This window comes from Artibeus jamaicensis, unplaced genomic scaffold (assembly GCF_021234435.1).
Source record: "Artibeus jamaicensis isolate MK-2021 breed Jamaican fruit bat unplaced genomic scaffold, CSHL_Jam_final scaffold_614, whole genome shotgun sequence".
NCBI classification, from domain to species: domain Eukaryota; kingdom Metazoa; phylum Chordata; class Mammalia; order Chiroptera; family Phyllostomidae; genus Artibeus; species Artibeus jamaicensis.
Window position 1 is genome coordinate 5,439,838 of NW_026522050.1, and position 25,496 is coordinate 5,465,333.

Here is a 25,496-nt window from a genome sequence, read left to right on the forward strand (position 1 = left end):
CTCAATCAGGGACACTTGTTGCTGTCCCCCATCTCTGCCCCAGGGAACATTTGCTAGTGTCTATAGACAATGCTCGTTGTGACAGCTGGGGAAGGGAGGTGTTACTGGCATCTAGTGGACAGAGGCCAGGGATACAGCTAAACACTCTACAATGCATAGGACACCTTTCCCTGTCCTTCATACCACATCCAGCCAAAGCACTGTCCAGTTGTAGTATCAGCAGAGTCTGGGTTGAGAAATTCTGCCCTGTAGCATTGTGTAGATGTTGCAGCTGAGTAACTGTGTGACCTGGAAGGGCACAATATACCTCAGTTTCCTAATATGGAAGATCAGGAAACTGCTTGTCACAGATAATAGGAGACTATGTCTGTCAAATTAGAAAGTGACACACATGCCAAAAGTCCAAAGGAAAAAAAGTCAGAAGGATTGGATAAATGTGACATAAAGTCCTGCTGGTTGGAAAGTTCATTGGTAGATTATTGGGTGGAAATCTACTAACAGGCAAGAAGCAGATAAAAAGTACACAATTCTCAGAGTTTATCCTGAAGAAAAAGAGATGCATGCAAGTGTATTCACTGGAGCATTGTTTTTAGGGTGAAACATTGGGAATGAGCCGTGGGACATCATCCTGGTTCCTGATCAGCAGTGGTTCACAAGCTGGCTGAGCCAGTTCTTAGGACACCAGCCAACACCTGTGTACTCATTGTCCTGGCAGGACAGGACAGGGCTGCCCCCACCCCGTTTTTTGTGGTATGGAAAAGGCTCCTTGCCAATCTGATCACATCAGTTGCTTTCCAAGGTAAGCCAAGGTCAAACAGCTGAACCATTTTTTTTTCCTTCTAGTCCCTTGATTCTCCCTTTCCTTTCCCCATGCCTTTCCCCTCTTCCCTGGTCTCAGCCTATTTCCAGCCACTCTGGGACCAGGGACGAGGGAGCCTGTAAACACGACGGGAGACAGACAGTGCCCTAGAACTAGGACTTCAGCCATTCTCCAGGTCTTGCCCACCCCCACTCTCACTTAACTTCTGAATATTTCTCATACCACAAGTCTAAGCTAATATTTTGGCAGGAAAACAGGGATCCAGCTAGACAAGAGAACAATCAGCTGTTTGTTGTAGAGTTAGCACGAAAAATTGTTTCAGCCCTTTGCCATTGACGTTCTATTCAATTTTAATCAAATATTTATTTATGTGTACAACGGGCCATGGCAGACTGAGTGGGCCAGAGGGGATGAAAACAGTCTCTGTCCCAAGGGGCTTAGGGCCCTTTTTGGAGCTGGGTAGTTGTCCAACAAATCATGTGGTAATCAACCAAAACTCCAGTGCTTTGAGAAAGCAGAGAAGGGAGGACCTACTTATAACCAGGACCAGCGACAAAGAATTCTAATAGGAGGCCTGCATGTAAATATATAATTATGAATTTCAATTAAATCACTATTGAAAGATAAACTCACAAAGGCATTACATGATGTAGTTCAGAGCTCTGGATTTAATATCAGACAGACTAAGGTTTTCATTCCACTTCCAACACTAACCAGTTATGTGACTTTGGAAGTAGTTATGTTATTTTATTATTACTACTATTTTATAGTAATAGCTCTCCAGTCCCCATCTAAAAACTACTACATTTTAGGAGCAGATAGCAGCCAGAAAAAGGAGACCAAGTATAACATAGACTGACAGCTGCAAATAATCTAATGAAAAAGCAAAATGCTCTGTTTGCATATTTTAGACTACGGGGCACTGTTTATGAAGGTGACAAATTGGGAATGAGCAAGTGGAGTATTTTCATCTGTACAATTACTCCTCATGTAAAATGAGGAAAATAATAGCACAAAACCAATGAGTTGGTATGAGAATTAAATAAGTTAATCAGAAGTAAAGCCCTTGGAGCAGTGCCTGGGATATGGTGAACTATTATTATGATTAATACCATGTAATTGTATGTGCATGGAAAAATGTCAGGAAATCTTCATAGAGACTATATTCTTGGGAGTGAAATAAGAAGGCAAGGAATGAGGGGTTTATATTTTTTTACTTTATACTGTTTTCTTTTTTAAATATTGAATAAATAAAATCTTAAAAACTATGCTAGGAGACCCATCGTAATTTGTTTTATATGTTGTGAACAAGTAGAAAAATTCAAGCTCTGGCTGCATGAGCCTTGAATTCCAAAGGTGTGAACTTCGATTCTGACCTCTACTAATTAGGTTATTTCAGTCAATATTAAGCTCCCCAAGCCTTGCTTTTCTCATCTATAAAATGGGCATACTAGCATCTACCTAGCAGGATTAAATGCTATTATACAATGGAAAGGTCAAGCATGTGCCTTACACAAAATACATTCTCAGTACACACACACACACACACACACACACACACACACTTTCTGCTCTTATGTTGTCAGGGCCCAGGGCAAGATGCCCCGAGATATCCCACAATGGTATATTGATTATTTCAAACTGAAGTGATTTGAGAAGCAGCAAGAACAGGAAGAGATTTCTGACTCTCTTATATCTCTCTAAATGCCTGATAGGCAGCCTCTCTGCTCCCAAGGGTTGAGAGACAACCTGATCACAACAGTTAAGAAATCCAGCCCTGGCTGCTGTGGCTCAGTGGATTGAGCGCTGGCCTGCAAACTAAAGGGTTGCTTGTTTGATTCTCAGCCAGGGCACATGCCTGGGTTGTAGAACAGGTCCCCGGAAGGGGGTGTGCAAAAGGCAACCACACATTGACATTTCCCTCTTCTCCCTCCTTTCCCCCTGACTAAAAATAAACAAATAAAATCTTTTAAAAACCCTAAGAAAAAAATCCACATTGCAAATTCATTAATAAACGCTCTTTGAAGTGCAGCTTGAGCTTTCAAAGTAAGTGTCCTGGCTTCACATCTGGGGCTTATCCCATTTTACTGATACTGATTTTTAAAAATGTAGAAGAATGAGCTAAACTAATGCCAATGTTGGTATAATAATGCATTCTTAAAAAAATAACTTATTATTTACTAATCATTTATCTTTCATAATATGTGCATTATTACCAATTCTGGTTATTTTGGGGTTCTGGTTACTTACAAACTTATTAGATCCTACTTGAGCAATCTTCTTCCTTTTTAAAAAATATGTTGACCTTTGGAAAACAAAAGACTTGGCGAGTCTATCTCTATAACCAAAAAAGATGAATTTTTATGCACAATACTATTTATATACAAATTAATATATAAAACATTTTTTAAAGATTTTATTTATTTATCTTTTTAGAGGGGAAGGGAAGTAGAGAAGGAGAGAAATATCAATGTGTGGTTGCCTCTTGTTTGTCCCCTGCTAGGAACTGGCCTGCAACCCAGGCATGTGCTCTGACTGGGAATCGAACCGGTGGGAATCGAACCGCAGTTATTTGGTTCACAGGCCTGCGCTCAATCCACTGAGCTACACCAGCCAGGGCATATATAAAACTTTTATTATACTAAAAAAAATCCAAAATCAGAGTAAAAAAATTCTGTATAAACACACCTTGTAGGCTTTACAAATTTACTACCTAAGCTCAAACCTTGCTTAGATTCCTTTCTAATGAATGCTAACTTTGTCCTATTAGCTTCTCATAAATTTACTGTCTCTTCATCTAAAAAAGTATAAAAAGGTGCCTAGTCTGATCATCTCTTTGAGCTTCATTTTATCATAAAATCACATCATATTGTGGTTTTCCAATGTACATGTGTTAAATCCAGTCTTAAATTTCTCCTGTTAATCTAGTCTTGCATCATCGTTATTATTTTATTACTAGTCCAGCTGTAAGCATTACAGAAGGGTAGAAGGGGAGATTCTCCCCCTTCCTGACGATAGCATCCCCAAATTCCTGCTATACACCTGAGTTTCATTGGCTTCCCTTCTTTCATCACCAGGGTAAATTCAAGCTGCTGTCAATGGAGAATACCACCGAGGTGACAGAGTTCATCCTCTTGGGATTAACAGATGATCCCAGTCTTCAGGTTCCCCTCCTCCTGGTGTTTTTGTTCATCTACCTCTTCACTCTGATTGGGAATGGGGGGATGATGGTGGTCATCCACTCGGACCCCCACCTCCACACTCCCATGTACTTCTTCCTCAGTAACCTGTCCTTTGTGGACCTGGGGTACTCATCAGCCGTAGCCCCTAAGACAGTGGCTGCATTGCAGTCAGGGAACAAAGTCATCTCCTACAATGGCTGTGCTGCTCAGTTATTTTTCTTTGTGGGTTTTGCCACTGTCGAGTGCTACCTCCTGGCCTCCATGGCCTACGACCGCCAGGCGGCGATCTGCAGGCCTCTTCATTACACCAGCACCATGACGACAGGTGTGTGCGCCCTCCTGACAGTCGGCTCCTACCTCTGTGGCTTTCTCAACGCGTCCATCCACTCCGCAGATACCTTTAGGCTTTCCTTCTGTGGTGCTAATGAGATTAATCATTTTTTCTGTGACATCCCCCCACTCCTGGCTCTCTCATGCTCCAACGCACACATCAGCAAGTTGGTTGTCATCTGTGTCGTTGGCTTCAATGTCTTTTTCACCCTCCTGGTCATCCTCATCTCTTACCTCTTCATATACATCACCATTCAAAGGATGCGTTCTGCTGAAGGGCGGAAGAAAGCCTTTTCCACCTGTGCATCCCATCTCACAGCAGTGTCCATCTTCTATGGCTCGGTCATCTTTATGTACTTGCAGCCTGGCTCCAACAAGTCTACGGACAAAATAGCATCTGTGTTCTACACTGTGGTGATTCCCATGCTGAACCCCTTGATCTATAGCCTTAGGAACAAAGAAGTGAAAAATGCTGTCTGGAAAATACTCAACAAACTTTATTCCCAGTCTTCAGGTGCGAGAAGGAAGTAGGTGGGTAACTGCGAGGTAAACCTTTCAGACCTAGATGACTTCACGACTTTTGAGGTTTGGCAGATTACATTTTTTTCTTCTTCAAAAACAGTGGTTATTTCTGCTGTTAAGAGAAGTTGTAAAAGCAGCACTTTGAAATGTGTCACTCAAAAAAATAATCTTATTTTTGGTGAACAATAGCATAGGATGTTTGCATTCATCTTGCATTTGTTTCTTGACATGGTTTAAGACAAAAATGAAATGTACTGAACTTTCCCTCCTTATTTTTCGTGGGAAGAAATGTTAACTCATTATTAAAATTTGATGTCAGGATGACATCTTCCTCATATGCTATTTATCAACTAGAATGAACAGTGTGATGCTTTTTGTTTCTTTGGCTCATGAATTTGAAAGTAAAGTTTCTAATGCTGACAAATGTTTCAAGATTATTTTTTTAAAGATTTTATTTATTTATTTTCAGAGAAAGGGAGGAAGAAAGAAAGGGAGAAAAACATCACTGTGTGGTTGCTTCTCAAGCGCCCCAACCTGGGGACCTTCCCAGCAACCTGGTCATGTGCCCTGACTGGGAAATGAACAGTTAATCCTCTGGTTTGCAGGCTGGAACTCAATCCACTGAGCCACACCAGCCAGGGCTCAATGTTCTTAATAATGTCTTACTCAAGGTTATAATTTAAAGAACAGAGCACTGGTCTGAGTCAGGTGACCCAATACTAAATCCTTCCAACCTTCAGCCTTGACAGGGGTGGTTCAGTGGCTTGGGCATTGTCCCATAAAGCAAAAGGCCACCAGTCAGATTCCTGATCATGGCACAGGTCTGCATTGTGGGTTCTGCCCTTGATTAGGGCACGTATGATAGGCAACCAATCAATGTTTCTCTCTCATATTAATGTTTCTCTCCCTCTCTTGCTCCCTCCCCTCCCCTCTCTCTAAAAATAAAATGTAAAAAATCTTTAAATTCTTCTAAGCCTCCACCTTCTGTGCTCACCCACATGCCACTCACTCCCCAGTTGTGCCTCATTGTATTCTCCATCTCCTTCCATGAATGTATCAGAACAAACTCATTAGAAGACAATAAACCACCTACTGTATGTAACAGTTTTAACAGGTAAATTGTTTAAACTTTAACGCAAATAAACATACCTTTTATTAAAAAGTCTGTACTCTGTTCTATGCTTTTAGCCGTTTTCTAACATAACTACAATACTTGCAGAGTTTTGGAGAAAAAAATACATTTCCCCCCAAGGGATATGAAACAGGATATTTGTCTTCTAAATTAAATGCTTGTATATCTCAGCATCCTTAAGTTTGGTGAATCTAGTGTGAATCCACATAATAGCTCTCTGTGCACTCTTTGCTTCTGTTTTTTCACTAATTCAATTCACCTCTGGATCCTTGTTGCTTTTTGATGTCCTGTAATTATATGCTCCAAGATTAAAAAAACCTTTTGGAAATTGACTTCTTAGATAGGAATAGCACAGTGATGCACAGTGCAAGTCCATCAGGTCTTGTTTCATGTGCTAGAGGGTTGAGCAAATGTGTGTATGTGGGAAGGGAGTGGAGATTAATTTTACTACTCACATATCAACTGCCTGCTAGTGTTCACAGTTACAATTAGTTTGTCACCCCATATTTCATGATTTTGAGATCATGAACAAAAAATGTATATTTATTTTAAATGTGAAAACTAGAAATCCTGATGGGCTTAAATCAAGGAAATTAGATGTGAGATGATCAAATTCCACTGTGCATTTATTTTACAATAGCCAAGAGCTTGAAACAGCCTCAGAGCCCATCGGTAAATAAGTGGATCAAAAAAATGTGGTACATATACACAATGGAATACTACACAGTAGAAAGAAAGAAAGAGCTTCTACCCTTGAAGACAGCATAGATGGAACTGGAGCGCATTATGCTAAGTGAGATAAGCAAGGTGGTGAAAGACAAACACCATATGATCTCACCCATATGTGGAACCTAATCAACAAAACAAACTTGCAAAAAGAACCAGAGACTTGGAAATACACAACAAACTGACAATGACCTGAGGGAAGAGGGGAGGGGGATAACAGGGGAAATAAGGGGAAGGGGCAAGAAAGGAAGGTGGATAGAGGACTCATGGACATGGACAATGGTGGGGGATTGACTGTGGGAGTGTGTGGGGCAGGATAGGGGGCTGAGCAATTGGGGAAAAGGCAGGACAACTGTAAATGAACAACAATAAAAACAAAAAATAAATAAATAAAATTCCACTATGCACAGGGCAGCCTCTGTCTGAGAAGGGTTAATCATGAGTCTTGTGGAGAGAGGAGCAAGAAAAGAATTTTGGAACATGAGGTTGGCCTATAAGAGAAGCTTTCTTTGGCATGTGGTCACTATCTCCTGAGATCAGCATCTTCTTCTGGATCACAGGCAGTGACCACCTAGACCTGCCTCATCAATTTTCCTGCCTTCCCCTTTAGCAATGGGACCCATCCAACAACTCACATAGAAGAACAGCCTTTGAAGGCAAGGATCCATGTCAGGTAGGAGTCCTCAGTGACTTGTGGAAGTTACAACGCTGAAAGCTGCCCCAATTTGGAGATTTGGGAAGCAGCTATCCAGGCATTGAATGTATTCAAGTTTTAGCTCAATTTTTTTACTGTTTGGTTGATATAACCGACTCCTCCCTTCCTGCTCCTTCTTTTCTACTTCCTTTATTTCTTCTCCTCCTCATTCTCTCTCTTCTCCTCAATATCTTTCTATCTTCAGCCCAGATTAAGAATTTACCTCACCATTAAGCCATTAGGTCCCTATAAGAAATTAAAGTCTTTAGTTTGCATATTATAATTGTGATATTACATAGTAAGGTGTTTTCTCGGGCATGTTTCTTTCTGCCCCTTTTAGTTCAGACAGAAAAGTGTGTGGTTCTTCTAAGAGTTAAAGGCCTAGTGCCCACATATTTCCATTTTCTTTTCTTTATGTTTTTACTCTATTTTTTTCATTACCATTTAGTCTCCTTATATTTTCCTCCTCACACCACAATCACCACACTGTTGTCTGTGTCTATGAATCCTTTGTCCTTTTGGCTAAATCCCTCCCACATATTTCTATTTTCTGATGAAGTCATCACACACTCATGTTACAGTTGACTGCAAAGGGGTGTAAAAGAGAGTACTAGCTCTAGTATGAAGATCCTTACTTTTCATATCAGTGTATAACCTCAAAAACTCATTTAATCTTTCTGAGCTCAACATGCAGGACACTATGAAGATACATGGGAAAAAGTATGCAAACAAGCTCATCACAATAAATGTGTATCTGATACAGTTAAGATTCCTGGGATAGCTCTCACCTGTCCTTGTACTTACCACTTTCAGCCCCAGAGGACCCTCACTTTCTGCACCACCTCCGAGCTCAAGCCTTTATTTTCAACCGTTGTTTAACTTTCTTTCCTCCAGCCTCCCAGATCTGCAGCAGGCACATTTCAAGCTGACATTACACAAGGATCCATTTACAGAAGCTACTCAAAAGGAGACATCTTATCTGCAGCAAGACATCAATTTATAGAATACACATTACTGTGGAGAGCTTTTTCCCTTTCACATGGGAAATCTGTCAAATGGAGATGAAATGCCCATTTGCCTATTGACAATACCCCTCCTCTCCCTGTAGGAATGGTCTGATGAAAGAGAGACACTGTGAGTAAGGCCTGTGGCTCGAGGTAATTCAGTAGAAGCGTAGGAAGACCTCCTTCCTGAAATGTCCAAAATAGAAAATTAAAACATGTAAATAGGGAAAATTGTTTATATCAGGATAGATATCCTATCCAAAAGTATCAGTAATTAAATTATTTTAAATAGGAGGTTCCCTTTGTCGAATAGATGGTTCATTTATCTTTCTGTGTAGGAAAAGGAAAATTAAAATATTAGTAGTTCTTGACAATTGAAGCTGGCATTACAGAATCATAACTCCAGCCCTCAGAGAGCCTTTAAAATTAATCTCAACCAACCCTTGTGTTTTACAATAGAAGACCTGATTCCCACAGTTTGACTTCCCTAAATGCACAGACAACCAAATAATACTTGACTCTTATTCATCCTGTAACTTCTAGAAATTTCTTGATGTGTGAAAAGACATTTTTGAATTTTTACTTTCATTTGTTCACCCTCAGACAGATTTCTGTGCTTTAATTTTGCAGTTGAGGAAACCAAAGCTTTGAGAAGTTAACTCGCCTACTGTTAGCAAGAGGAGCCCAGATTGGAACCTGAGCCTTGCCTTCTCTGCCAAATTCTCTGAAAAAAGAAAAGTAGCCTTTTATTATAGTATATTTCAATAGAGGACATATTTGATGTATAAATCATTTGCAGACACTCTTTTATGATAAGTTCCTGCGGTGTGAAGAAGCACTCTGGAGAATACAAATAAAAGGCTATATAAGATGTAATTTTTACTGCAACAAAGTAAATCCTCCTGTATGTATGGTGACTGATGTAATGTTCTTAGAGATTAATGACTCAATGTTCAACAACTTTGTCGGCAGGAATTTTCCCTACACTCTAAGGGACCAAGGTACATTTGTTTTAGCCTTGGTAGTTGGCATTGGCTTTTTAAATGTTGTAGCCCACAGACAAAGCCAAGTTCCATCCAGTGTTTACCGGGCACAAGCTGCAGGAAAGGCAGGTGCGAGATTTGCAAAGGAACCAGCCCATAGGTGACCAATCTCGTTTTTGCTTTGAAAGCAGCATGTGGGCAGTGCAGTAGAACAGGGCACATACATCTCTCTAGATGATGTATGTGCCCTGTTCATAGAGAGATGACAATTCAAAGTATTTATGGTCATTGTCTAGTGAGTAAAATAGAAAATAATAATCAGAATTCTTCATAGACGAGAAAGAATTCTGTGGGTAGGGGAAGCTCCCTGGTAGAATTTGAGCCAGGTTTTAAAGGGATAATGCAGAAAGAGCCCAGAATTCCAAAGTAGGAGACTTAGCTTCTAGTCAAAACTCCTACCACCATTTGTAAGACTGGCATAAGTCATTTATCTTGGAGCCAATTTCCTCCTCATCAAAGTGGAGATAATCACACCAGCCACATCTCCCTCAAGGGTGTTATCAGGGTCAAATGAGATAATGGAAAGCATTTAAAAAACTGTTAATCTTCTTTCTGAATAGTACTGCCACTGGTAATTGTGAGCAGACCTGAATGGGGAGCTCCTGACCAATAAGGGCCCAACTGAACTCAGGTTTATGTGTGGGATTGCACCTCACAGCAGTTTCTGTTGGCAGGAGCTTAGAAGAAAAGTAAACCACTCTGATTAGAAGTGAACCACCAACACCTCAATCCATTACTTCTTCAGGGAAATGACACTTTTACAGAGAAACTTCAGTAGGATCCCATGGCTCAGCTATCAGATCCAAGCCCAGGAATCTTACTTCCTGTTCATAACATGGGATTTTTTTAGTTGTTGGTTTGTGAGTTTTTTTTTCATAAAGTATGCGTATTGGGAGTGGAGGAGGGAGGATAAAATTGTAGCATATTTACCACCAAAAAGTTAATGTGCACACATTTGCTATATATGATGTTTTTTAAAAACTTACTACAAATCAGTAAGAAAAAGACAGATGACCTAACAGAAAAATGACTCATCTCTAATTCGGTATAAAGATGAACAAAACTGACATGAACAAGCATTTTGGTCATATATCTCAGTGTGCATATGCATTCATTTCTATAGGTTTGTATATATATTTCACAATAACAATGTTTTTAAAAGATAAATCAAACATAGCTCCTATATTCAGAGTTTATATAAATTTCCATTATGCACTTTTCTCTATAAGATGTATTTCACAATACAAATGTTTAAAAGATGTATTCAACAGAGCTCCTATATGTAAGAAGTTTACAGTATAAGTTAGAGAGAGTAGCTACATATAAATAACTTTAATTCTATGCAGAAAATGATAAAAAAAAAACCCCCACCAGGGATACATATTAAATCCTATGATAGAAGAGAGAAAGAATAGGTCCCAGGATGGGGAGTTGAAGAAGATAATATTTGTGCTGAACAAGAAAGATAGGTTTAGTGAAATGGGAAGGAAGCTATGCAGATGTAGTAAGGCAAACAGTGTTCTGTTTGAAGTATACTATTCATGAAGAGAAATAAAGGAAAATAAGTTTGAAATGCAGTAAGTTGGTGCCCAACCGGTGGAAGATATTCTCTTTCAGATTAAGATTTTCAAATTTAAACTACAGATGCAGAATCCACTAGGAAATTCTGGACATCATGCAGATATCAGAGCTAAAGGGGAAATCCCATCTGCTATAGAACACCTGGAATGGCTCTGTGTTCAGGTAAAGCATTTGTTGCTTCAGCCAAATTGTTCAGCATTTTATATGTAAGCACATATCCCCCTAAAAAGTTATTTGAGCACCAGTTGTAGCAGACATTGTTCACTTCTTGATGTATCCAGAATCCATTTTCCTTCTTAAAAACAATGACTTTCTTGGAGAATGATCTCACAATCATTGTGTTGGTGTGAGAGGAATTCCGCATGCCCACCCACATCTGTGGAAGCCCAGGCAAGGAGACCCTTTCATCCTCTGCACCCCCTAGAGAGATCCCTACAGAGAAATATCCAGGAACACAGAGGGACAGGCATGCATCCTAAGCTAAGCCAATAACAAGTTCTTACTTCTCTGCATTTGAATCTGAAGCAAGTGATGTAAGGACAACATGAGGACTTGGAGCTCATTTGCCCCACTGGCAGGATTCTGGTTGGGCCATGAATCCTGGTGATTTCTTTGCTGCTGACTTCTGCTCCTTCACTCTCTGATATGTCCTTGGTTCTTACCTTGTGCCCAGTTTCTCTTTGATTCTGTCAAAGAAAAGATATCTCTTGATATCTTTTCAATTACCTCCTGTTTTTTTCTTTACATTAGCCTGAGTTAGTCTCTGTAATAAAACACAACTGATATATTATCTAGCGCATGGGAATTACCCCTCTCAGGACTGTGTAGGGAACAAGAGATAAGTCCCTGTCCTCCAAAAACGTGGGAAGACAGAGTAAACATGTAAAATACTAAAACAATAGAATTTAAAAACACTTAGGAACACACGAGACATCTGTACGCATTTCAACAAGTAAATTGGTAGGGAAATGAATAATGCAGAGCCAGCGTGCCCACAAATCTTGCCAGCAGAAAGCGAAGTCTTACCAAGTCTGTTTTGTAATAATTTTTTCTTGCCAACAATACTGATAAAGATCTGGAAGTACAGCACATAGGTACAACAGAGCTCTTAGGGCTATTTTTGCTCCACGTTTGCCTGTTACAGACAAGGAAGCTGAGGCCTCAGGAAGGGAAGTGGCCTCTGACAGTCTCACGTCCAGGAAGTGGCCCAGCCAGATCTCCTGCCGTACTCTACCACTGTGGACCACCGAACACCCCACAGCTGCCCCAGCTGGAGGCCACAATCCTTTCCATGCTTGCTTCTCCCTGATGTTTTGGACGCTGTCACCCTTTGTTTTTATAAGTGTATTACTTATTCTCTCCTTTGATAATAATGATTTCATACTGTAATAACAGGTTGGCCTGGCTACAGCTGGAGAACCAATATGTTGCTTTTTAAGTGAATTACAGAAATCTCTTTTCTTTATGTCTCTTGTTAGCCAGTCTTTACACTTTCTTTCTTCAATTCCAAGCATCTCTTTTGTCAATAATAATGTCTCCCGCAGTGGACACCATGAGCTGCCTGGACCCCATAGGTGCACTTCCTTCAGGAATGGCTGCAGCTGAAGGGAGCCACCTCACCCAAGGTAGCTGTCATCCAAGACTGGTTGTGGAGGGGATTCAAAGGCCTGGCCCCTGTCTTGTCTCCTTGAGAGAGCTCCTGAGGACCATCCCAGATCCAGAGTTCCCTTAAAAGTGGGCTGAGGCCTCTGTTGTGACTGCATCACAGACCAGCTTCTTTCTCTCTCTGATTCTGCACCACCTCTCCCTCACAAGCACCATCCCCACCGGCATTCCCCAGCAAGCCGCCTGCACACACAGCCCAGCCACCGAGCCTATTACTCAGCAAATGCGGCCTAAGGGCTCCTCGCTCACTCTCAATTCTAGGTGAACCCCTGATGGCCAAATAGCATTGTTTTACCTTCTTCAGAATTCTGATTTGCATTGCTAACAAATGCCGAGATAAAACCCTCCATCCCCAGACTTGTTTTCTGCAGTAAGCAGCACCCAGTGGCCCTGAGGTCAGTGCACACACCATTCACATTTCCTAGAGATGTGAAGAGTCTTAGGCTCTCCTCAAATATTTCCTGAGGGCTTCCTCTGTACTTGGAGCTCTGCTGGGCACTCTCAACTTCCCTGTTTCTCACACTTACTCTGTCAACATTTGATTCATTATCTTAGTTTTATAGGTAACAAAACTAAGGGTCAGAGGCATGAAGTGACTTCACTGAAGGTGAAACAGTTGTTGAGGTGTCACCATGTTCTGTGAAATTGTAAGTGGTGAGAGGACCAGCACTCTGTCACCTTCACCTTCGTATCCCTAGCACCTGGCTCACTTCCTGGAACATGGCAGGGACGCAGTGATTCTCACTGAGTGGATGAAGGACCGAACATTCACAGAAAGGCAATTGCAATTTTATCAAGCACCTTTATCATGTCAGATATGTGTTCTACATCTTAATGTATACTTCCTTAAAATTCACAACAAATCTGTGAGGGATGCATTCAGTTCCCCCATTTTACAGATGATGAAATTGAAGCTCAGATATACAGGTGCTGAGTAGTAGAACCAGGATCCTGATCCACTCTGTCTCCTGGCTCTTCATGCCTTCTCCTGCATCTTGACCAGATGCAGACCCACCCCACCCCACCTCCTATTTCTCAGATGAGGAAACAGATGCAAAAACCTTAAGCAGGTCTTTCCAAGTCATATTGCTAGAGAATGGCAGTGCAGAGGCCAGAGCCCCAGGTTTTTTTATCTCCCATTTCACACCACTAGCTAGTTCTTTTGCTCAGCGTCTCTAGGACTCTGGCTGCCTTCCCCAAACATGGTCAGTGGAGTAGCATCCTCTCTTAGAGCAAAGAACTTCTCACCAAATGTAAAACTGAAAATGTAGGCCACCTGCGGATGGGATGGTATTTCATAACTCAGAGCTAAAAATAGCTCTCAAACTTGCTTAGCTTGTTGGTAACATATTAAAAGCTCATCTTCAAAAATCACTCACCTCTTGGATTAATGTCCAGATTATGGCTTCCCAGGTTTCCTTCTCTCTCCATCTCTCTCTTACCCAGCAGGGAGCGGATTATGCTTGCCCACGTTATTTTCCACATGAATCACTGAGCACTTGTTTTCAAAGGGGAGTTTCATGACCTTATTCTCTTCGCCATCCCTGCGAATTCATTTTGGAAGGCAGGAGGCAGAAGCAGTTAAGGGCGTAGGCTCTAGAGCCAGAGGGGAGTTGAGGCTGTGAGTTCTTGGGCAAGGCATGAAAGCTTTGTCTCAGTTTCCTCATCAATGAATTGGAGACAAACTAAGACCTATTTCCTGGGATTGTTAGGATGGTTAAACAAAATAATTCACAGCTGGTGTTTAACAGTTCCCAACACAGACAGAGCGCACACATCAGATAACTAAAAATGAAAATCAACAAGACAGAATGGTCACCACTAGCATGACCAGTAGCCCCAGTTTGTCTGGAACTTGCTGGACTTAGTGCTAAAAGTCTCGAGTACCAGGAAATCAATCCCTCAGTCCTGGGCAAATAGGAATGGTTGGTTGCTCTATTTCCCCTCAGTGAAACAAACAAAAGGTTCTGAGTTAGTCTTTTATCCACAAAGTATTCACTAATAACTAATACATCCCAGACATTTTGATGGTGTTTGGAAGGTGAACAGAATAAAAATGCGCTAAGAAAGAGAATTATGAAAACTGGAAAATTAAAAGTGACCCCCTGAAAGATGGCATGAAATGTGTGATTCTGAGAAACACATTGCTCCCAGGGTGGGCAGTTGGTAGAAATTTCATGAATTACCCACCTCAGTCTCATAGGGATTTTTTCCCCCAAACACTAACACTGGGAGGAGTTAATAGGCTGACAGAGAAAAAAAGTCTCCTTGAGCAATTTACAGTTAGACAGCTTTCTTCACTACAGTACTTCTCAGCAACTGTAACCAGCCAACGGGCATTTGACTCAAAGATGTCTTAAATATTGTTTGCACACTTTAAACATCTTTGATAGCACAGAATTATTTTTAGGACTTATGGAATGATACCAGTGTCCCACTGAGCTTTGACAGAAAGAGAATCTAGGTGGCATCTGGTATTAAATGCAAAAACTCAGACTCTGGAGGAAGGCACCAAATCCCAGACCCTCATAAGCAGAGCAGCTGTGCTTCAGTCGTTACAGCCCATGAACTCTTTAAATTCTGACACGAGAAATAAATACTTGGCTGAAGACTAGCACAAAGTGTGAGTGCACAGAAGCAGTGCTTAGAAAAATACAATACCAGCAGTTACTTTGATATACTGAGTGCTTGATATTGTATGATTACTTAATTTAATTAAGAGGTAGTTTTTCATGTAGTTTAGGTTGTGGCTTCTGAAATCAGGTTTCCCAGTTTTGAATATTGTTTTCTCATTTAGTGGTGATGTAACACTGAAAAGTTACTAAAATCTCTTTTAGTCTTACAATTTCCACATACAAAGTGGCAACCATAATAGTAAGTTTTTCATCAGGCTTGTAGAGGTTGCCAGACATAAGTCTTGCAGCCTAGTGCCTAGGTCACAGTAAAGCTCAGTAAACATTAGCTGTTATTATTAACAATTGATATTGTTATGTGGATATTTATCATTATTCTTTTCACTTCACAGAAATAATTGAGAACAAGTGATCCTAGCAGATTAATCCTACCAACCACACTCATCTCAGAGTTAATATCATCTGATGCAGCCAGTCCAATCATTTATGTGACCCTTCTATACCAAGAATCTCAAACTCAGCATAATTAACCTGCAATGGTCTCTTTTGTTCTTTCCCAAACATCTCTTTCTTCTACACCATGGTTTATATCACCACACAAGAAATGGAGTCATCATTGTTCCTGCTTTCTCTCATGCCCCAAATTTGATATATGAGTAAATGAAGCCAGCTCTACTTTTGAAATATATCCAGAATTCAATAGCTTCTCATTATCTCTCTCACTACCACTCTGGTCCAAGCCTTCATCATCTCTTGCATAGATGAATGAAATTAATGCAAAGGAAAATGAAATAGATCCAACCACATGGAGGCCCTTCTTAGCCTCACCTGCATTTTGGATCACTAGACAGAGCCTGTTACTATCCTCGAACAATGAGGATGTCTACCTTTATTGAATGCCTGTTAAGTGCCATGTAATATTGTTATATTCATTTTACAGATGGGGAAGCTGAAGCTCAGGCATCTTAATTAATGTGCAAGGTGGCTCAGGAAATAAGCGGATTCTTACTTGGAATAGCTGGACTGGCCACTGTCTAGAAGCGGAGTATTGTGTGAAAAATTGGAGAAACATGTAGAAGAAATATGAGAGTGGAAGGAATTTGAGACAGAAGCAAATGAAAGTAGCAAGGATATAGACTATTAGATTGCACACTTATCTGTAATCTATTACAACATCCACCCCTCTAACCCATACAAAGACCAATAACTGTCCTAGTCATAATGTGTGAAAAACTTACAATGCCAGTTTGCATCATCCAGTCTGATAATGAGTTCAGGGAAAACTGATGTTGGAGTGATACTAAAGAACATCCAAAGTCAGCCATCTAGTATATGGTGGAATTGTAATTTTTATCCAGATGTTGGTCTGGACTCATTCTTGTTGTTTTTTTTTAACTTTTATTCTTTAGATGTCTTTATTCCTTTTACATAATTTTTTTATTATCCCACTGGGTGGTAATTACACAGTCTACCTACCTTATCATCCTGTGGAACTGTTGAACTCTAGAACATGACGTATTAACCTATGTTTTGCACAAAATACTGCTCTTGATGCAACAGAGGTGATGGCAAAGTGGTAATTGAAGTGAAATAAAGTAAATTGCATTAACTTGCATTACTGCATGAATAATCTGTGTCAGTGTTTGAAGATGTGTGTTGGGTGGCCCACGTATCTCAGGATAACTGATCCCGTCACTTTCCTTCTCTGCACTTTAGTGCAGCAATCATTTATGAAGATAGAAGATTGGGTTACGGTATATCCCAAATCCTTTTAGCTAAGACACTATGTTTCGACCAGTATTTAAGAATTCCATTTTAGTGTTGTGCCCATGTTAAATTCATAGGTTCCCAGATAAGGCATGCATTGCATGATTGCTACCCAGATCCTCTCTTCTCCCTGCTACAGGGTATTCACACAACCCACAATGACCCCAGTGGAGAACAGTGCAGAGGTGACTGAACTGATTCTTGTGGGGATAACTAATGACCAGAGTTACAGATCCAATCTTTTTATGTTCACCCTCATCTGCCTCGTCACTGTGGTTGGGAACTTGAAGATGACCATGTTGCTTCTCTTAGACTCCGGTCTCCACACTCCCATGTACTTCTTCTTCAGTGATTGCTGTCTGGTGGACTTTGGTTACTCCACGGGTATCGTTCCCAGAGTGATAGCTGGTTCCTTACAATAAGCAAGGTCATTTCCTACAATGCATAGGCTATTCAGATGTTCTTTTTTGCAGTCTTTTCTCACTACACCTTCTTCTCAGTACTGCAGTGAACTTGAAACTACTCTAAAAATCTATTAGTCAAGGAACATGTATATGACGGACCCATGGACAAGGACAATGGAGAGAGGGGAATATTGAGTGTAGGAGCATGGGCAGGGCGGGGGAGAGCAATAGGGGAAAAATAGGGACAACTGAAATTGAAAAACAATAATAAATAAAAATAAAAATAAAAAATTGTTAAACTAGAGACACCTAAAATGTTCATATAACATGCTTAACTTGATTAATACACATAAGTTTACATATAAATAATATGCACATTAATTTATAAATAATCTTATAAATACATATATACCTATATAGTGAATTTACAGAAATATAACCAAAATAGTGCATGAATGTCAAGTCCTTGATTCCATTACAAGTCTTCCCACGAAGTACATATTTTTTATAAATCCATGCTTATTCTATATATAATTACATACACAGGGCACCTTGTTCTACCAGGAATTATATTCTCAGTGTTTACTTGTTACATGACTATCTTCTCCAGTAGACTTGAGGTCCATGAACACAAAAATTCTGTTTATTTTGTGTGGATCTGTATTCTCAGGGCTCATCATTATGGCTTAAGCACATTTGGGATCAATCTAGAATCGAATAAATTGCTAGTTCTCTCAATGGTATAAGCATTTAAAATGAATTAAGTGAACCACTGATTCCTGGGTTCCACTCCTCTTGTTCAATGACAGAGCTCTTGTCTCTATCTGCCAATGTTTATGTCAAACTGTAGTCCAGGGGGTCAGGTTGTGCCTTGATTTGTGTATTATCTAAGAGAATTACTTCAAAGACTATGAATAAGCCCATGGTCTACCTCAACAACAGAGCTGGACCCTATGGACACATTAATCAGTCATTCCCTAGTTAGGTGAGATAAAGAGTTTTGTAACTCTCTAAGGGTATTGTCCCCCAAGAGTTCCATGACTATATTACTTTCTTCTGGTTCTCTCTCCTTCTTTAACCTTTCAAGATCCACATAACTCCCTCTGGCAGTTCAAGAACCAGAGTTCTTTTAGTCTTTCATTTATTCATCTGATTTTTAAATAGCTGTCTAGTGTCCACAATGACCTTCCCTCAAACTATGATGTTTGTAAGAACAAGCATCACAATCAAGGGACAACAACCCCAAATAATAATGAGGATGATTGTGATTAGGATGGACACCTTTGACAAAGTATAAGGCATTTTAGGGATTGCCTGACTTTCTTATCATAGCAGCAGTGTTCAGGGAAGATGCTATTGGGCTGCCTTTTTGTTATCTCCATTTTATACGCGAATATATCAAGACTCAAATAGGTTAAGTGATTTACCTAAGAGCAGCAGATCCAGGGCTAGACTTCTTGTTAGCTGATTCCAAAGCCAGTAGCATTTTTTTCCTTCAGTTTCCCCTGTAAAGGCCTCTAGAGACCTTTACACACTTTGGCCAAACGCTAAGGAAGAATACCCCAATACAATGTTACTGTTTTTCACAAAGTGAATTTCTGATTCGAGATTCACTGACATATGAAGGAGCTGTACTTACAGGATGTTTTCTTCAGGAAATAAGGTAAACCTGTAAATTTGCTAGATCAAATCTACTGTCTGCATAAATTCGCATGGATAGAGGTAACCAGGAAAATGCATCAAAAAGTGATTTCTCCTTTGATTTATTTACAGGTTGGACTTGAATGTTTTGAATACTTCTTATGTATGTTTCAAACAGTGTAAACATTGTAGCAATCCTATTAGAATGTGTATTTATCACATGAATTAGAGGAAAAGCAGACAAAGGATCTTAACTCCTCTGCTAAATGTAAGCTTGTTTGACTTTGAACAGATTATTTAAACTAGTTCAATCTCTGTTTTCTCTTCCAGGGAATGTGGTAATATTAGTTATTTTGACTAATCCCAGACTTGATGAAAGAATCAAGTGGAATATCACTCTAAAATTTTATTGTAATGTAGGCGTTCCTATCATATTTAAAAAGAGGGAAGAAATGGAGAATAATAATCAGAGGAAAATCAGGCTGAGGAATCAGTTAAAAAATGCACTAAAATGAAGATGTGCAAAATTACTGACATAAATAATTATGAAAATAGAAAGATCTAATCTCAAGTTCTACTTTTGCCATTAAAGACCAATTTATTAACTATTAATGCAGACTGACTGATGGATTACAGTGTAAGCGGGATAAACTACCATCACATAGTCTAGGCAAATGAGAACACGATGCTCTCTCTTGGGGATAGATAATTAAAATAGCACATGATAGTCATCAATTTGTAGTACTGTCTCAGTCCACTAGCTATCCTGAGGTCAGGAAATGCATCCTGCTGGTGTGTCCTGGCAGGTGTGGAAATCAGCACACCACCCGGTGCAACTCAGAGACCTGGTGTTCAAGGATCGAGAAAAAAGCAGACAGCATTCAGCACTTCATGTGGCTTATTGGTTGGTGTTGCTAAAGAGTCATGTTCCTTTTAACTATTTGAGGATTTTTTGAGGGTGAAATGGGTTGTAAACATTTGTGAATCCAGTTCTCGTTCTTCGACTAAGATCCAGAAAGGTAGGTGATTTGCACAGAATCACTCAACCTGGTAAGTATATTTGATTCCCATTTTGTGTTTTTAAATTATTAACATTGACTTCCAACAATAGACTGAATCGCTCAATCAGTTGATCAAACCGTCAACTAAATGAATTACTTTGTGGTGCCCAGTTCAGTATGAACATAAAAAGTGTGAGGCAACATTTCTTCACTCTAAAGAATGAAGACTTGGATTCCAAGTAACATAGCTTCAAATCCCAGCTCTGTGACTTTCTTGAGCCTTAAGCAAACAACTAAATGTCAGTAATCTTCAGTTTCCATACCTATGAGTTGGGAATAATATCTCACAACATATTTGAGGATCAGCCGAGGTAAATAGCATCCTCTCTAGCTTGGTGATTGGAGCATAGCAAATGCTCAATAAAACACGTCTATTGCAGCTTAAGTCAGTATGAACCATGACTTCCATTTACACAGAATGATAAATTACAATGGAGTTAAAAAGTTTTAAAGTAATGAAGTGAGAAATTCTACTGATTATAATGGTATAAATTATATCTAAAGAGGAAGGATCTGGGGTAACTTGTGTTATTCTTTGAACACATGAGATTTGTATTTTGGGCAGAGAGCATTTTGTCAGAAAGACTGCATTTTTTTAGTTTGTACTGAGCACCAACTATAAGGTGGTCCATTACATAAGAAGTTTCCATCTGTGGAGTAAAGAATAAGTGATTAATAAATGTTTCAAAGAAGCATTGCATCTCTTAATTTCTTTTCAAGACTAAAGCAAACTTAACTTTCTTTCTTTCCTGCAGGAATATGTTGGATTAGAACCAAAGATTTCACCTGTGGAGAAGGTAAAAGGTTTGAAGTGGTTCCTAGCATATCAGATTTTTTTCCCTCAGAATTTGAGAAATTGTTATCTGTGCTATTGATTCAAGTGAGCAGTTTTTAAAAGTAACCAAGTGTCTTAGTCACCCTGACCTATGTAAGTAGCCTTTGTACCACTGGTAGTAGACATGAACTGTGCCCAGGATTTTCCATGTTTCTGTCCTGACCCCCATCTGTCTAAAAACCTCTCCAATCCCTACCTTCACCTTGAAACCCATAGGACTAATTTCATTACTATATTTACCACTATGTCACTCCAAGTGGAGCTTGAAGATTGTTAGTTCAGCCCTCACCTCCTACAAAATAATGTTTATACCTCTCTGTATATCTCCTTTACTTGGCTTCCACTCCTGCCTAACTCCTGAAATCACCCCACTGCACTGTTTGGAATTTATAGTCAGTCATCAATGTAACCCAGTAAATACTTAAGGTTTTCTCTGAAAGTCCCCTTTATCTACTTGGTCTAACTGAAATCTGTGTCCTGGGGCAGTGCTCCCCGTGTAGCCATCTCAAGTGGTGGCAGTTTTCTCTCCCACATCCCCCTTTCCGCCAATCTCCTCATCTTTTTGACCTTGTAACATTAGAATACTCCAGTTTTTCTCTATCCAAACTCATCTTTGGTGGTGTTATTTAGTCTTGTGGATTTTATATGATACATATGTACATCAAACCATTAGAAATTACCAACATAGTTCAAATTAATTCATCTGTTACAGTCAGTCCTTTTCTCTGAATTCCAGACTGCATATCTATTGTTTATATGACACCTCTGCTTGAATATCCAAAAGGAACCTCAAACCCAATGACATTATCCTTTTCTCCCTTTTCCCCAAACATCTACTTCTTTTACACTATTCTGTGCATCACTATACAAAAATCAGAGTCAGCATTAACTCCTCTGTATCTCTCATGCTCCTTTTTCAATATGACAGAAAATTCAGTCACCTCTACTTTTGAAATACATTCCAAAGTGGGGAATTTTTTATCCTCTCTCTCATTACCATTTTGATCCCAGGAATCATCATCTTTTGCCTAGAGTGACAATGGCTCCTAATTTTTCTAGCGCCTTTCATTGTCCTCCTGCTAAGTTTAATTATTGACAGATCTAATAGCGTGATCCTTTAGAGAACTAAAATCAGATTTTGTCAGCTTAGGGTCAAAATTCTAAAATGCTTTCCAATGTCACTCAGGACAAAAGTCTAATAATTTAAATTAGTGTATCAAGTCATTACAACTCCACCCTGCTGTACCTCCCTGACCCTCACCTCCCTTCCCACCACAGCCTTAATGATTTTCTTGCTGACCCTTGAACAGCCTCAGCATTTTCAAACCCCAGCACCTTGTACTTCCTGTTTACTCTGCCTGGGTTGTTCTTCCCCTAAACTCAAGCCCTGCTCCCCTGCTTCCTTTAAGTATTTGCTTAAAAGTTTCATTTTGTTAATGAATCTCTCCCAGACTACCACATTTAAAATCATATCTACCTATCTCTAAATTTACCTATCTCCCTCTCAGCTCTTGAAAAAAGGGCCAGATGGACTATATATTTTCCTGTTGACTTTATTCTATATCTGTCTCCATGTCCAAAATACAGATTACTGTATTTCCAATATATATGGCAGTGTCTTGCTTATAGTGGTCACTCAACAAGAATTTTTAAATAAAATGTATCATGGGGTCAAATATCTAATTACTGCTGTAAAATTAACATTTTAAGGGTTTTTGATCTCTAAACTACTTAGCTAAAATTTTAAAGTAGATAAAATTATTAGGTTTCATTTTGAAAAGACTCCTGATTTAAAGAAGTGGAGATTCCATAATAGGCTTTTGTGTAGGCTTCAAAAAATTTCCTTATGTTGTTTATAACATCAGTAATAATGTATAAAAATTGGTGTTGTTTTTATCTGTGATGACTGAATCCAAGGTTTATCAGGTTCTGAGAATGGTAGTGTAATGGAACAAAAGAAAAACTCACCTACACTTCGAGCTTTCCAAGAACGAATATATTTATTGAATGCTTATTAAGTGACAGGCAGTATTATTATTAGTTTTATTTGGGGGAAACTGAGGTTTAATATTAACACATTAGTTAATACACAAGGTGACTCAGAAAATAAATGTGTTCTTAATTGACACGGCTGGAATGGCCACTCACATGTACAGAAACCTGGAGTGAAAAGTTGGAGGAGGGCCTATAAAGGACAGGAAAGGGGAAGGTGTTTGAGAGAAAAGCAAATAGCATAAGCAGATAGCAAATCTTTGATTTCACCCTTATCTGGAAGCTCCATCTTATATTACACACCCCTCAAATACCAGGTAGACCAAGCCTTCTGTCCAAGCCGTAATATCTAACAACCTAGCTCCAGTTGACATGATCAACCCAGTTTGATAGGGAAAATGTTGCACATTACCCAAGTTCATTGATTCTGTACATGGCAGGAGTGGGATTTTCATATTTGAACACAAGTTAAACATGGCTCCAGATCAGGGACATCTGAATGCAAAAGTTTAAAACTGTACTAATGTAATAAAAGGCAAAACCTATTATTTTCTAGATGCTTTTATTCTTTGTACTTGAATTTCTACTGTTTTCTTATTATTTGGTAAATTACACATTCTCTGTACTGCACTATACCGAGGGCATTTTAGGCCAAGGCCATGTTTTATTTAACTATCTGTCCCTATCATGTACCACTGTTCTTGACACAATGGAAAAGACACAAAAAGCCAGTTGAAGTAAAATTAATTCAACTTCACATTAATTTTGTTAAGCTATCAACTTTAATATAAAAATAATTTGTAGTTGTTCCTACAACTTATTTTGAATTGGGAGTCTGCCCTCCTTCCATGAGCAACTAATCAGGTAAATTTTGCAGACATCCTTCCTTTCCTCCCCTTTATCTTAATTCACTCTTCTATGAAGTTAGGAGATTAAAATGTATTATCTCTGAGCCCTTTTATCTGGATAGTCTGTGATCTATCAATAATTTACCGCTGCATGTCATGGTCTCAGCCGTGTGGTAGATCTACAGACTCTGCAACAGTGAGAAGAGACACAGAGCGGACGTGCTGGTCCATGTCAGCAGAGTCTTCCCTCCATGTGTCACTCTGATTCTGTTTTCTTCTTGCTAGGAGGCAGCTGCCTAACTCCCAGTTGATCCCCATGGAAAACACTACTGAGGTGACCGAGTTCATTCTTGTGGGGTTAACAGATGACCTTGGACTGCAGGTCCCCCTGTTCATAGTCTTCTTCCTCATCTACCTCATCACTCTGCTTGGGAACCTGGGGATCATCATGTTGATACTGCTGGATCCTCGTCTTCACACTCCCATGTACTTCTTCCTCAGTAACCTCTCCCTGGTGGACTTTGGCTACTCCTCAGCTGTCACTCCCAAAGTGATGGCAGGGTTCCTCACAGGAGAGAAAATCATCCCCTACAATGCTTGTGCCACCCAGTTCTTCTTCTTTGTAGCTTTTATCACTGTAGAAAATTTTCTTTTGGCCTCCATGGCTTACGACCGCTACGCAGCAGTGTGCAAACCTCTCCATTACACCACCACCATGACAACAGGTGTGTGTGTGCATCTGGTCATAGGCTCCTATGTCTGTGGCTTCCTGAATGCCTCCATCCACACAGGGAACATTTTCAGGCTCTCTTTCTGTAGGTCCAATGTGGTTGACCACTTTTTCTGTGATGCTCCTCCTCTCTTGGCTCTCTCGTGCTCAGACAACTACGTCACTGAGATGGTTATTTTTTTGGTGGTGGGTTTCAATGACCTCTTTTCTGTCCTGGTCATTTTGATTTCTTACTTGTTTATATTTGTCACCATCATGAGGATGCATTCATCGGAGGGACGTCAAAAAGCATTTTCTACATGTGCTTCCCATCTAACTGCAGTCTCCATCTTTTACGGGACAGGCACCTTCATGTACTTACAGCCCAGCTCCAGCCATTCCATGCACACAGACAAAATTGCATCTGTGTTTTATACGATGGTTATCCCCATGCTGAACCCGCTGGTCTACAGTCTGAGGAACAAAGAGGTCAAGAGTGCCTTTAAAAAGGCCGTAGGAAAGGCACAGCCTTCTTTAAGATTCATATTTTAATTATATAGAATCAGCAGTAAGACAGTTTCATATGGCTCATATCTATCTAAGGAAAATATTTACCTGTCTAGCTACAAAATTCCTAATTCCTTGTAATAATTTCTCAAGCTATTAATTAAGTCTACAAAGCAAAAGTATTAAAAATACAACACATAGGAATAATAGGTTAAGAAAAATCATCCATGAATATATCATTCTTCTTTTTAAAATTCTTTTTAATAAATGTGTTCACTCACACCCCCACATGAACATGTACACTGACATGTATATGTAAGTATATGCATACACAAGCATCATTTATGAGAAACTCATGAAACCCACATACCCATGGAGTGGAAACTTATGAATAGGACCC

General features: G+C 39.6%; 2 protein-coding genes across 2 annotated transcripts; both read left to right on the forward strand.

Annotated features, from left to right (window-relative positions):
* Positions 1 to 755: 755 nt before the first annotated feature.
* LOC119058873 (olfactory receptor 1444) lies at positions 756 to 4,863 on the forward strand. Its single transcript, XM_037158353.2, has 2 exons — positions 756 to 799; positions 3,898 to 4,863. The coding sequence occupies exon 2, from the start codon at positions 3,919 to 3,921 to the stop codon at positions 4,861 to 4,863; it is 945 nt and encodes a 314-aa protein (XP_037014248.2). The 5' UTR covers positions 756 to 799; positions 3,898 to 3,918.
* A 19,227-nt stretch (positions 4,864 to 24,090) lies between these two features.
* Positions 24,091 to 25,141, forward strand: LOC119058885 (olfactory receptor 5B12). The gene has a single exon (XM_037158382.2). The coding sequence runs from the start codon at positions 24,197 to 24,199 to the stop codon at positions 25,139 to 25,141; it is 945 nt and encodes a 314-aa protein (XP_037014277.2). The 5' UTR covers positions 24,091 to 24,196.
* Positions 25,142 to 25,496: the final 355 nt, after the last annotated feature.